This window comes from Ramularia collo-cygni (assembly GCF_900074925.1).
Source record: "Ramularia collo-cygni strain URUG2 genome assembly, contig: RCC_scaffold20, whole genome shotgun sequence".
In the NCBI taxonomy this organism is placed as follows: domain Eukaryota; kingdom Fungi; phylum Ascomycota; class Dothideomycetes; order Mycosphaerellales; family Mycosphaerellaceae; genus Ramularia; species Ramularia collo-cygni.
Window position 1 is genome coordinate 141097 of NW_019716274.1, and position 12459 is coordinate 153555.

The 12459-nt window shown below is 46.1% G+C and overlaps 3 protein-coding genes; 2 read left to right on the forward strand and 1 right to left on the reverse strand.

Moving 5' to 3' along the window:
* RCC_09901 (probable cysteine synthase B) overlaps positions 1-134 on the forward strand; it is a gene marked incomplete at both ends in the record, with an annotated part of 1907 nt that extends 1773 nt beyond the window's left edge. Inside the window, one exon of the mRNA XM_023775140.1 lies at positions 3-134. Within this exon, the coding sequence (XP_023630908.1) occupies positions 3-134 (132 nt within the window).
* Positions 135-658: 524 nt separating this feature from the next.
* RCC_09902 (uncharacterized protein) lies at positions 659-2416 on the reverse strand (the record flags this gene model as incomplete). The annotated part of the gene is made up of 1 exon (XM_023775141.1): positions 659-2416. The coding sequence occupies one exon, from the start codon at positions 2414-2416 to the stop codon at positions 659-661; it is 1758 nt and encodes a 585-aa protein (XP_023630909.1).
* Positions 2417-3734: 1318 nt separating this feature from the next.
* Positions 3735-4964, forward strand: RCC_09903 (uncharacterized protein; the record flags this gene model as incomplete). Its single annotated transcript, XM_023775142.1, has 1 exon — positions 3735-4964. The coding sequence occupies one exon, from the start codon at positions 3735-3737 to the stop codon at positions 4962-4964; it is 1230 nt and encodes a 409-aa protein (XP_023630910.1).
* Positions 4965-12459: the final 7495 nt, after the last annotated feature.

A 12459-nucleotide genomic window follows, 5' to 3' on the forward strand; every position in this document is an offset into this window, starting at 1 on the left:
AGGGGAGTGATGGGGAGGGGGAGGGGAGTGATGGGGAAGGGGAGAGGAGTGATGGTGGGATTGAACTGGAGAAAGGAGAGGTCGGTATCCCGGCGACGAACAGCGTAAAGGTCACGGAAACTTTGGCGGTGTAGCGGGAAGTAGGCCACAATAGCAGAACTCCAGTTGGATCCCGTCGCACTCACGGAGCGAGCTTGCCTGGATCCTTGAGCGATAGCGACTGAGACTTCGCTCTATATTTTTGCTGGCATGATGGGCGCGGTTTCACAGCGGGTAGGGAGCTACAGAAGACTACGCCCGATGCCATACAAGACATGGCGCGAGCAGGACTTATCTCCTTTTCGAGAGATGCTGGCATTGTTCATACGATATTAGACAAAGAGATCTCCAGGCTATCACTGTCCTGCTRTAAAGTCGCAAGGCGAGAAAATCTTTGGTGCAGCACTATGGAGAAGGAAGACTGCCGTGGCCTTGGTCGCTTGAAGATATTTCTGGTGGCTGTAACTCAGATATCTCCTTCAATGCAAACCAGACCCGAACTTCGAAATCATCACCAGCGTCAACTCTTCGCTAAGAACGAATCCTCATCCATGAAATCGAGCTTTCGAATTCTGGAGCATGTCTCCTTCCAAAGCTATTCTGTCGCTGGAGGTGATGGTCATCCCGTGGTAGCACCGCCGTAGGTGTCGAAGTTGTGAAAGTCCGATAGATCCCACAGGCCTTGACCATTTACTGTGATATCATAAGGATTCAGACCATCGCCATTCAGCTCGTCTTCGTTCAGCTCATCTTCGTTCCGCCCATCGCCGCTCAGCTCACCTTCGTTCAGCTCATCGCCGTTCCGCCCATCGTCCACCCCGGGCTCGACATTCGCGATCAACTTCTTAGAATCCTTCCGATCCCTGCATCGTGAATCTCGACCAGAGTTCGAATTGAACGCAGTAAACTTCTGCTTCGCATACATATCCGGCGCAGCMACAACATCATCCGTATTCGCACCCTTCAAAATATCATAACCAAAGTACTTGTTAACTCTAGTATGCTCCACGATCCGATCCAGACGCTGCAAGAAGGTACTTTCTTGATCAACAGACAGCTTACTCTGCGTCAGAAGTTTCCGCTTTCCCTTCCTGTCTTTCTTCCCGTAATCCTCGGCTCTCAAATCCGCCATGGGGATTCCGCTGATGTGGATTCGCTTCGCAGCGGCTGCCAAGAGCTCAAATGCCGCCATGGTATCTAGGCCTTGCTCTTTGGTGACGAGCTGGTCGCGACATAGCTGGTAGCGACCCTCGTGTTTCTCGGCGAAACGCTGCTTTTGCTCGGCTTTGATGTAAGTAGGAGGGGCTCCAGGCTTCGTGTGGAGGGCGTCGAACATTCGTTGAAAGAATCTTGGCATGAGATCCTGGTGGGTGAATGTGTTGACATCGTCAAACTTGATCTCCAAGTCGTGGAATTGAAGAGCACTGGTATTGCGCGAAAGTCGAGCTCTAGCTACTTGGATAGAGGTGGCCTCGTTGACGTAGGTAGGGACTCCTTGGAGGATACCTTGCGCGACGGTGGTGCTGGCTAGAGCTTGCGCAGCATCGAAAGCGGTTTTGGGCTTCACGAACTCCTGCATGTCGAGCTTTGGGCGCTTGATCGAGGGTCGGGGTAAGTCGTCTGTTGAATRTACTGCGATAGGTCTCTTTTGGCTGTCTGCTGCTGGGCGTAGCTCGCCTTGTGTGTTATAGCCGTTCGGCGCATTCGATGGGGTGGTAGGCGGCATGAAGATTGGTTGACCCGAACGAGATGCGCCATCCTGACCATTGGAAGCGTCATTTGCTCGGTCTGTGGATGAGGGATAGTCGTAATGGAGATACTGCGGTTGGTACAGAGGTCGCTGTTGGCTCACCAAGGCAAAGCTTGGAATAGCCGACTGGACGCTGTTCATGGCATACTGTTGCGCGGGATTGGGGTGATCAGGATACGAATCTGATTCAACTTCATTCCGCTCCTGCTGATGATCCTTGAATTGGTGGTGTCGCCCATTCTGACTTTGGAACCTCGCAAGAAAGCCCAAGCCTCCGAATCCTGGGATGGTAGATGGCAAAGCACGCTGAGGATACTGCTGCTGTGAAAACGGCTGTGGCCACGCTTGCGAGAATTGCGCGGCACCACCTCTCTCCAGGTAGTGATTCTGAGCCACTGGAGCTGGGCGAGAATCCTGAGAGAAGCTTCCACTTCGATCACCAGAGGATGTTTGATTTCGGGAGTCTTGAACTTGCGATCCAGGGCCAGAAAAGCTGCTCTGATCCCTGGTAAAACGGTCGCTGTGATTCATCAGGTCGTTTGATGCTGCGCGGTCGTAGTTGCCTTGTGTATCTCCGCGCGCCTGGTAGCCGGGATGCGGATCGTTCGCATGAAGTGGTCTCGCCATCTTGGACCCAAGGAGTAGAGTCTGGAGAGGAGCGTAAGCGATGGTTCGCTCAGGGCCGACGTTTGGATCACTGACTTGTTGCACGATATGTGATGATGATGAGGAGAGAATCGATCCGAAGCAGAGATTGGTGTAGTTTTTCACCTCGTATCTGTGACTTTGTGATTGAGTGAACAGAAAAGCGGTGGTATGCATTCCGCCATCTTTTTGAAGGGGTACTCCATCTATTCCCATTTGGGAAACGTCTGCTCATTCACTTGAGTTTAAGGTTCGCATTCAACAAGTACGAGAGCATGCAACACCCTGAATCAGGAGWCGCGAGACGATGGCTGCAAAGAACATGAACATGTGGTATATAGAATGAGTCTAGTTCAGTGTATATTGCGAAGTTGAGAAGCACTAGCGCAAGAAGGCAGGCAAAACGATGGGTTGGGAAAAAGACAGGCATAGAAAAGGACTAGATGCCTCCACTGATGCCACCCCTTCCACTGTCTGTTGGAAGCAAACGACTCAGCATGTGCTTTACCTTTCGCACCTCACATGCATAGAACAAGCTCACTCGCGTGAGACATTGTCTAGGGGAACAAAGACAAGGGCACAAAGACGCAAAAGCGGATGGGGCAATAGCAAGCGGCTGRTACGACAGTTCGGGGAGGGACATCGGGCGTGATAGTAACACGAGAATGAACATACGCGCGTGATTTCGAAGGCGGGTCAAAGCAAATGTKTGATGCTTCATGTCATTTGCAGTAGGACAGTTCACGGGTCTCCATTCTATGCCTGGCATCAAGCTCATCCCGAACGGCACCTTCTCTTTTGTAAGGGGGGATCGACGAGTTGGAGGCAGTGAATGCATCGTATAGAAGTCCACCGCAACCGATGAATGAGTGGTATCCAGCGAGAATGGCGGAGCGATGTCACAGCGTGTATCATCGCTTTCGACGAGTTCCAGAAGACGTCCGAGTGTCTGACATGAGTGATGTTACATGAAGCGATGGAACGTTCCCTAACTTCGTTATGAAAAGCTGCTTTCCCCTAATACACCCCCACAACCCAGTCTCTGCTTTGCGTCGGCCAAGTTGCCTCATCGAAGTTGAACGTGCCTGCGAACGACATGAACGAGGAAGACCTGCAGCGCCTCCTCCAATGGAACAGTGAGCATAGCTATCCCGCCGACGATGGAAACCTTGGTCACACGATCCCAAGTCAGAATCCAGTAGATGGGAGAGCCTCCATTCAGGCTCAGCCAGGAGCGCAACACACAAACTATCCAGACAGTCCCGCCATAACCAACAGTTGGGTGTTACCGCAGCCAGAAATGCCACATCAAAACACCTTTCTTCAGGATACCGAACCACCAGCGTATGATGACTGGCCGTATCAGCCATCCCAGCCAAAGCTCTGGAACAGCGATGTCCCATATCCTGAGGTTGATCGAGGGGAGAGTGCCCAGTATACTGAGCCCGATCAACAACAAACTCAAGAACAACAGACGACACAAGTTGATCCACAGATTCCCGGAGAAGAGCTGGTGGCCGACGAACAGATCGAAAACATTGAAGTGCGGTGGTCAGGCGAGATCAACACTGTTCAGGAAGCCCGGAACTTCCTTGCATCGCTCTCAGAGACACTACAGATCCCGAAAGTGCAAAACGATGATGCAGAGGGCATTCGGAGAGGAGGCTTGGCCACATTTGGGAGTGCAATCCTACAAGCCATCGTGCACCGTCCAGCCACCACACCTACCGGCTTGCAAGAAGAGCAGCGATTGTACTACATCAAACAACAACGAGGAGCCATGTCGAAGATCCAGCACGCTTTATCAACCGACCAAGGACAGAAGAAGGCGGAGAGTATGATCTTAATGCTCCTTGATGCGGCCATCGACTGCCACATCGTCGGACTACCGCGAGAAGATTTCACACCCAAAGCAGCATCAAAAGGCAGCTACAAGAGTCTGACTAATCTTACTTGCGGTCAGAGAATCAATAGGATCATCTCTGCCGTTCAGCGCCACAAACTGGTCTCTATTGATGTCTTGGAGGGGAAGGGTCTTCAAGATCTAGCCAGGAACCCGGACGAGCATCTCAGTCGCAAGATCAAGAACTTGAGAAGTAATGCGCTTAGCAACAAGACCCACAAACCGAGAAGAAAGAGAGTGCCACAGGCTTTACACGAGTCCAGACAGGGCAGCTTCGCTCCATCCGACCAGTATGGAAAGATGGAACGCACTCGGACGCCAGGGGCAAGTCTAGCGACAAATAAGCTGGAACATCGGAATTCGGACGTCGAGAGGTCGACGATGCAGGAGAATGTGCCAGAGAATGTGCCGCATGTTTCGATAGGAAAGAGAAAAGCGAGCGAGATGGAGGATGAAGAGACCGAACAGCGTTCAGACCTCCGGTCAGTCCGTCCGAGACAAGATCTCCCTGGTGTGAGTGAGCAAGGCGTCCCACTTGAGATCTACGATGAGCCATTCAATATGCCGTCGCATTTTGACGAAGCCTTCTTTGGAGACGCACAAGGCGAATATCGTGATGATTTCTAGATGTGGAGGGGCATGGATACGCATCAGTATGTGGAGAGGAGGATAGAGGCATGTAGCAACAAGCCGACGATGTTTGGATTGCCGGGCTGTAGTCAAGAGAGAGCGCAGAAGTCCAAGAAGGGGGCTTGTCACGGCGACATAACAACCTGGAAAGCTGCTGAAGGTGCAATTGCTTGAGAATCGGGCGGAAGTTMAACTCATGACGTTGACGAAAATTGGTACATTGTAGAATCAAACCATTCATTCATGCTTTCATTGTGTAAAGTAATTCAATTCGAAGGACAAAGCAGGTCTTCTTACTGAGAAGAAGAGACCTGAGCAACTCCGAGCCCAATAAGTATGCTACAAAATCCGCCTAACGCCAGCATTAAAGCAACGCCATAGTGGGACTTCAAGTAGATTGAGCTTATGCATGATCGTCGTTGCAAGAGTCGATCCATGGAGAAGTCTCAGAAGATTCCGCGCTACTATCCGCCCAGACCGTAAAGGAATGGGTCGTTGTCCAAGTCAGGACCCGCGTTAAAGAATGGCGATTCGTAGGCATTGAAAGCTTCCACGTGATCTTCGCCAACTAACGCTTCGGATGCCATGGAATAGTGTGCTTGTTGGTATGGTTACCGGTTAGCTAAGGGCTCTTACTATACTAACCAACTGCTTCTAAAGTGAATACTAACTCCACTAATAGTTACCTGCTTCCTAAATAGGCAATTAGTTTATAAAAAGCGTCTCTATATCCTTTAAAACTCCCTAAGAGCCCTATATTATAGCTATAGTTGTCCTTACTATATAAAACTCCTTAATCCCCTTAATATTATTAAATATATCCGGTGTTAGTAGACCGTACTAGCTCTTTAAATAACTATATGCTTTAATTGCCTCCTCTTAGAGGCGGTTATAGCGGTAGGTAATAATATTATAGCTATCTAAGAAGGACCGTTCTAGCTTATCTAATTAAAGGGGGATTACGAGTATATTAAAGGTAAACTTAGCTAGTTCTAGCTCTAAGTAACGCCTCTTAAACTACTAGTTAAGGACATTAATTAGTGCTTTATTAGTATCCGGAACGTAGTCCTTAGATAGGTAGTTTTCGAGTACGTTACTACGTAAGGTTATTATTGTTTTACGCCGCTTATATATAGATAGGTAGTTACGGAGATCCTTACTATCTAAGGGAGCTAGTATTATAGAACTACCTACTAGCGATAGCGGTAGTATAGGGCGATATTTAGACATCTATAGCTCTTTTACTATTATACGTACTTATTCGATATAGCCCTACTCTTCCTTAGAACCTTTACTCTATCTATCTTCGAACTAGCCGTATTTAAGGGTCGGATTAAGGACGATAGTAGCGTAGATGATTAGTGTATTATCTACTAGCTTCTAGTACTTCTTAGCCTTTTACTAGGTATAGTTATAGCAACCTAAGAGGTATCTAAACCGTCTATCTATCGCTACTTCTTCTTTAAATTCGGCCGAATATTTGCTAGTATAATCGAGGAGGAACTAAAGCGTAGGGTACTAGTCGTATAGGTGTTTCTTATTACCTAAAGTCGTTATTATCGTAAGTTCGAATATATATAGTATATCGTATAGCCGGTTAATCTAAGCCTAATCGTTCGGTATTAGCTAGTTATTACGGATGGCCCTCTTAGCTCTATAGAGCCTATAGAACTCGGTAATTCGCTCCCTAACGGTCTATACCCTTCCTAGTATATAGTAGAATAAGTTCTAGCGTATAGAGTTGTCTTAGATAAGCTATATATATTATAATTAGCAAAGTTAAAGGATAGAAGTAAGGATAACTTTATACCGGAATTACCGGAGTTACCGGCGGAGCTACCTCCGGAGCGGTATAAACCTACTTTTCTAGACTTACCTTAAGATTATTAAACATTACACATTTCTTACTACTATAATACACCTTCTTAAACGCCTCTCGTCGCTATATAGACGCTCTAATCCATTTAATAATATTATATAGTCGTCCGATAGCGCTACGGTTACGCTAGAATTCTTCTACCTTCTTAAAAGCGCCCTTCTCGGTATTACGCTCTAGTTCCTTTATCGCCTTACCGCTACCTCTACTAAGGAGTATTACCTTCGCGATAAGGTTAGTAATATAGCTAAGATACCGGAGCCTCCGTCCCTTATATATCTTCGCTAATATATTCGGATAGAGAGCCCTTAGAACTATCTTAATTATACTATTATTATTACTCGTATTATCCGTAATAAAGTAACTAATCCGCCCTCTAATCCGCTACTTACGGATTACCTTAAGTAGCTTCGTACTAATATTATCGCCTATATATTCGCCGAGGATCCTTCTAAAGGCTAGCCGCTCTATCCTACGCTTTCCGCTTTTATCGATAAAGTACGTATTAATACTAACGATTAAGTAGTTATTCGGACTCGTCTAGCTATTAAACGATACGTAGATATCGCTTAACGCCTCCCTTAACTCCTCTATTAACGCTTCCTTCTACGCCCTATATACCTCTAAGACCTACCCTCGAATCGTCGACGCTATACGTAGAAGAACGCCTCTAACTCCGGCGTTTAAGAACGATATAAGAGCGCGGAAGTACGTATTCTTAAGTATACGGAAAGAGATGTAGTAATATATAATCTACCGTACTAATAGGCTCTTAAACCTCTTAAGGCTCTTCCTCGAAACGAGTAACGCTATAGATATAATACCGCCCTTCGTAGAAGCCGCCTCTTTCTTACTTATTACTAGTTTACTATCCTTATCGATACGGTAATCCCTAAGGAGGTAGTAGAGCGGCCCTTAATTACTATTTAGAACTAGTAGAGTTTACCTCTTACCCTTACGCTCGTAGCGGTAGTAGTAATATATACTTACGCCCTCTACGTCCTTAATAAACTACTCTCCGTACTACTATATAGTACTCCTACGCTTCCTTAGGTCCTTATTATTAGCGGCGGTAAGCTAGCGGAGGTAGCGCTTATAAGGGCCGTATAAGAGCCCTTATAATAATAGGATTAATAGAGGTAGCTAGATTAACTAACCTTAGAGAAGGGAGTGTAATATAACCCGACTACTTAGCGTAGGCTTAGCGTATACATAACTCCTACGCATAGCGCACATTTAACCTATAAGAATTAGTCTTATCTCTAATCGAGTAATTACGGGTGTCTAATACATTGCTACATCTTTACCCTTATAATTCTAATTCTTCTTCCTCTCTAAGGGTAGCGATCTATTAGATCCTAACGGAATAGCCCCTAGGCGCGCCGCCCGCGAAGCGACTACTCCCGAGTAGCGCTACGAAGAAGAACGCGTCGAAGAACTCCCTAACTACGGAGATATCGAAGAAGTCGCTACCGTAGAGCCTATATAGCCTACTCTAGACGAAGATACGATAGATTACGGAGAAATCGAACGCGATAAGGAAGAGACGGCTAATAAGATAATCTAGCGCCTCGAAGGCGAGAAGTAGGCTCTATAGTAGCAAGAGACGATTCGCTAACTTTAGTTAGAAGTCTAATAAATAAAGCGNCTTATAATTCTAATTCTTCTTCCTCTCTAAGGGTAGCGATCTATTAGATCCTAACGGAATAGCCCCTAGGCGCGCCGCCCGCGAAGCGACTACYCCCGAGTAGCGCTACGAAGAAGAACGCGTCGAAGAACTCCCTAACTACGGAGATATCGAAGAAGTCGCTACCGTAGAGCCTATATAGCCTACTCTAGACGAAGAYAYRATAGATTACGGAGAAAWCGAACGCGATAAGGAAGAGACGGCTAATAAGATAATCTAGCGCCTCGAAGGCGAGAAGTAGGCTCTATAGTAGCAAGAGACGATTCGCTAACTTTAGTTAGAAGTCTAATAAATAAAGCGTAATCGTAACCGCGCCGACGTAGGCGTAGCTACTACTATACCCCGTCGCGGCGTACCTACGCGCCTCTTATATAAGGAAGATCCGGATGCTATAAGCACCTCGAGTTTAAGCGTAGCGTATACGCGTAGCGGAGTAGGCGTAAGACCTAAGATAAAGGATCCTAAACTATTCTTAGGGGATTCTATTAAAGAGGCACGCGAATTCCTACGYCAACTTAAGATAATCTTCGCTAATACTACTACTAGCCTAGAGAGTAACTATAATAAGGTCCTCTATAGCGTTATGTAGCTAGGRGGWRACGCCGCGGAGTCGTAGTATAACGAGCAYRATATCGAGGCGCTTACGCCGAGCTATACGTAGRAGGATTTCTAATCGTTCGTACGTAATACYRTCGGGGACCCTACGAACCGCGCGCTTAGCGTTACGCTTAAGTACGAAAGGGTTCGRTAGAGCTAGGATTAAACGGTAAAGTAATTCGCYCTTAAACTAGAAGTRCTAGAGAGTTAACTAGACTAYACGTAAGCGTAGCTCGTACGTTAGTTCCTYRCTAAGCTAAGACTAGCTCTCCGTTAGGAGATTATTAAGTTATACTCTATACCTATAATAAGGGTAGAGATAGTAGCGCTAGTAAGGCGCATTAAAGTAGCCGATAAGGGTACGAGCGTATAGCTTACGGGTACTAAGCGCGGYAATTATAAGTCTTAGGACTATAACCGTAGTAGTAGTAGACTAYRTAAGAATACCTATAATCGTAATAAGGAACGTAAACCTAAGTCTAACCGTAGTAGCGAGTAGCCTTTACGTAAGCGTAAAGAAGGCGCCTATTTAGACCTAAAGTGCTCTAACTATAGCCGTACCGGCTATGCTAATAAGATATATTAGGCTAAAGGYRGCGGCGTAGAAGGCTAAGGGCCGAGTAATACGCGGAGYAAGGTTACCGTAGTCGTTAYRGAAAAAGCAAAGGACTCCGAGAAAAAGCTTAAACTCTAAGTCTAAAGCTATTAAGYAAGGTCGATATAYACCTAGCGCGCTACTAGCGCGGCGTAGTCGAAACGAAGGTAGGACTAATATAGGTCGACTACCTACTAGACGATATAGCCGATATTAACGTTATATYRARRGAGTTCGTRCTTCGAGCCGGCTTACTAGCGAGAGTAGATRCGCTATTACTATCTAYATCCTCCTTTACCGGAGAACTAGGTTACTACTACGRAGCGYAYRTTATACGCCTACGTATCGTAGACTCGGAAGGAGTCGAACGAATAATAGAAGCAACCTTCTATATATACGAAACTCCGAAGCCCGAACTAATATTAGGCCGCCCCTAGCGACGTATATAACGTATAATCGTCGATAGCGCTACGGATACGTAGCGCTTTAGCAAACTAAGCTCTAGCCGAATTAAGGTTATTAATCTATAGGAGTTTTACYRTAAGATGTAGGGYAAGTAYRTAAGGGTTCTCGTAGTAAGCGTATTACGTACTAGCGAAATCCTTAGTAGGTCCGARCTTCCGGAGGAGTTTAAGGYATATTACGATATRTTCTTTCCTACGGATAAGGCGAGGCGTAAGCTCCCCGACGACGTAGAGCACGCTATCGATTTAGAGCTAGGYAAGAAGCCGCCCTTTAAACCTCTCTATTATTAGTCTCCGAAAGAGCTAGYRYAGCTATAGGAGTATATTACTAAAGCGACTAAGAACGATTAGATCGAGCTTAGCGAAAGCGAGGCGGGTGCGCCTATCCTGTTCGTTCCGAAAAAGGATAGCTTACTACGCTTATATATAGACTATCGCGGCTTAAACGAAATCACGATTAAGAACCGCTATCTACTTCCCTTAATTAGCGAGACGCTTAATCGACTTAGGGGCAACGTATTCTTTACTAGCTTAGACCTCTCGGCTRCGTATTATCGCATTAAGATTAAGGCTAGCGATCGCTAGAAGACTGCGTTTCGTACGCGTTACGGACACTTCTAATATAAGGTTATRCCTTTTAGACTATAYAACGTACTAGCGACTTTTTAAGGATACATTAACCGAGCCTTATCGGGGCTAGTCGATGTAATYTRCGTCGTTTACTTAGATAACATTCTTATCTATAGCAAAGACCGAGCGTAATACTAGCGTAACGTATACGCCGTACTCGATAGGCTAAGGAAGTTCCAACTTTACTACAACTTTAAGAAGTGTAGTTTCTTCTAAGATTTAGTCGATTTTCTCGGCTTCGTAGTTACTACGCAAGGCGTTACGATAGACCTACGTAGGGTAGACGTAGTCGCCGAGTAGCCTCGGCTAGAAACCCTTAAGGATGTGTAAGCACTCCTTAGATTTACTAACTTCTATAGGCGGTTTATTTAGTAGTACTTACGCATTATAAGGCCCTTAACCGACCTGTCGAAGGGAGCTATTAAAGGCAGGAAGCTAGGGAAGATCCCTTAGGGCGCTAGCGAAGAGAATGCGCTAAGCTAGCTTAAGGCAGCCTTTTAGTTAGCCCTACTACTAAGGCACTATAACCCTACGCTTCGCCTACGAGTCGAAACCGACATATCGGACTTCGCGCTTACGGGCATCCTCTTATAGCAGTTTAAGGACAAATAGTAGCATCCTATTACTTTTTAGTTACGGAAGATAATCCCGGCCGAATGCAATTACGAGACCTACGACAAAGAGCTACTTATAGTAGTAAGTACGTTTAAGTAGTAGCGCCCGTACCTCGATAGCGCTACGTATACGATTTAAGTAATCGTCGACTATACTAACCTTAAAGCTTTTATAACGATAAAACAGTTAGTCGGTCGATAGGCACGATAGGCGGTTTAATTAGCGCCCTTCGACTTTACTATCGAACATCGCGTAGGGATAAAGAACCCTACGGATAGTCCGAGTAGACGTAGCGACTACGAAACGAGTACGACGGAGTCGTCTTAGCATATAAGCATGCTATTACCTATACTATAAAGCAAACTTTAGAACTAGTAATCTAATAAAGCTCTTCGAAGCGAGATAGAGCCCTTTATTAGAAGAGTAAGAGCTATGTACTACGCGATTAAGTGCGAGGGATTACTACCTACTAGAGTATACGGCGAGCTTTCGCTACCTAGGCGTGTTATAGCCGTCCTAGTAGCTATAGACTTAGCCCTTAGAAATATTCCAGACCTAATACTCGGTTACGCTAAAGCACTAGTAAACGTAGACGYRRATGCTTCGAGCATACGCGACGCGGCTAGGGAGAAGGGCGAGTACGAAGGCTAYATTATTAAGGATAGAATATTRTTCTACGGCGATRCCCTATATATTCCGAAAGACTACGCTTTATATGCGTAACTAATGCGYATATACTACGATAACGCTCTCGCCGGACACTTYAGGAAGGCGAAGACGCTCGAGTTACTTTAGCGGAAGTACTACTAGCTACGTATAGCTACTAATRTCGTAGAGTAYATTAAGGGGTRCTAYATRTRCCTCGTAAGYAAGGCGCGGYACTACCGCCCCTAYRGAGTAATAGTTCTATTRCCTATRCCGGATCGAGTATAGTAAGAAATTAGTATAGACTTTATTACGGACCTACCTCCTAGTAAGCGCGGAGATAGCGTCTATACTACGGTGCTCGTAATCGTCGACCGCTATAG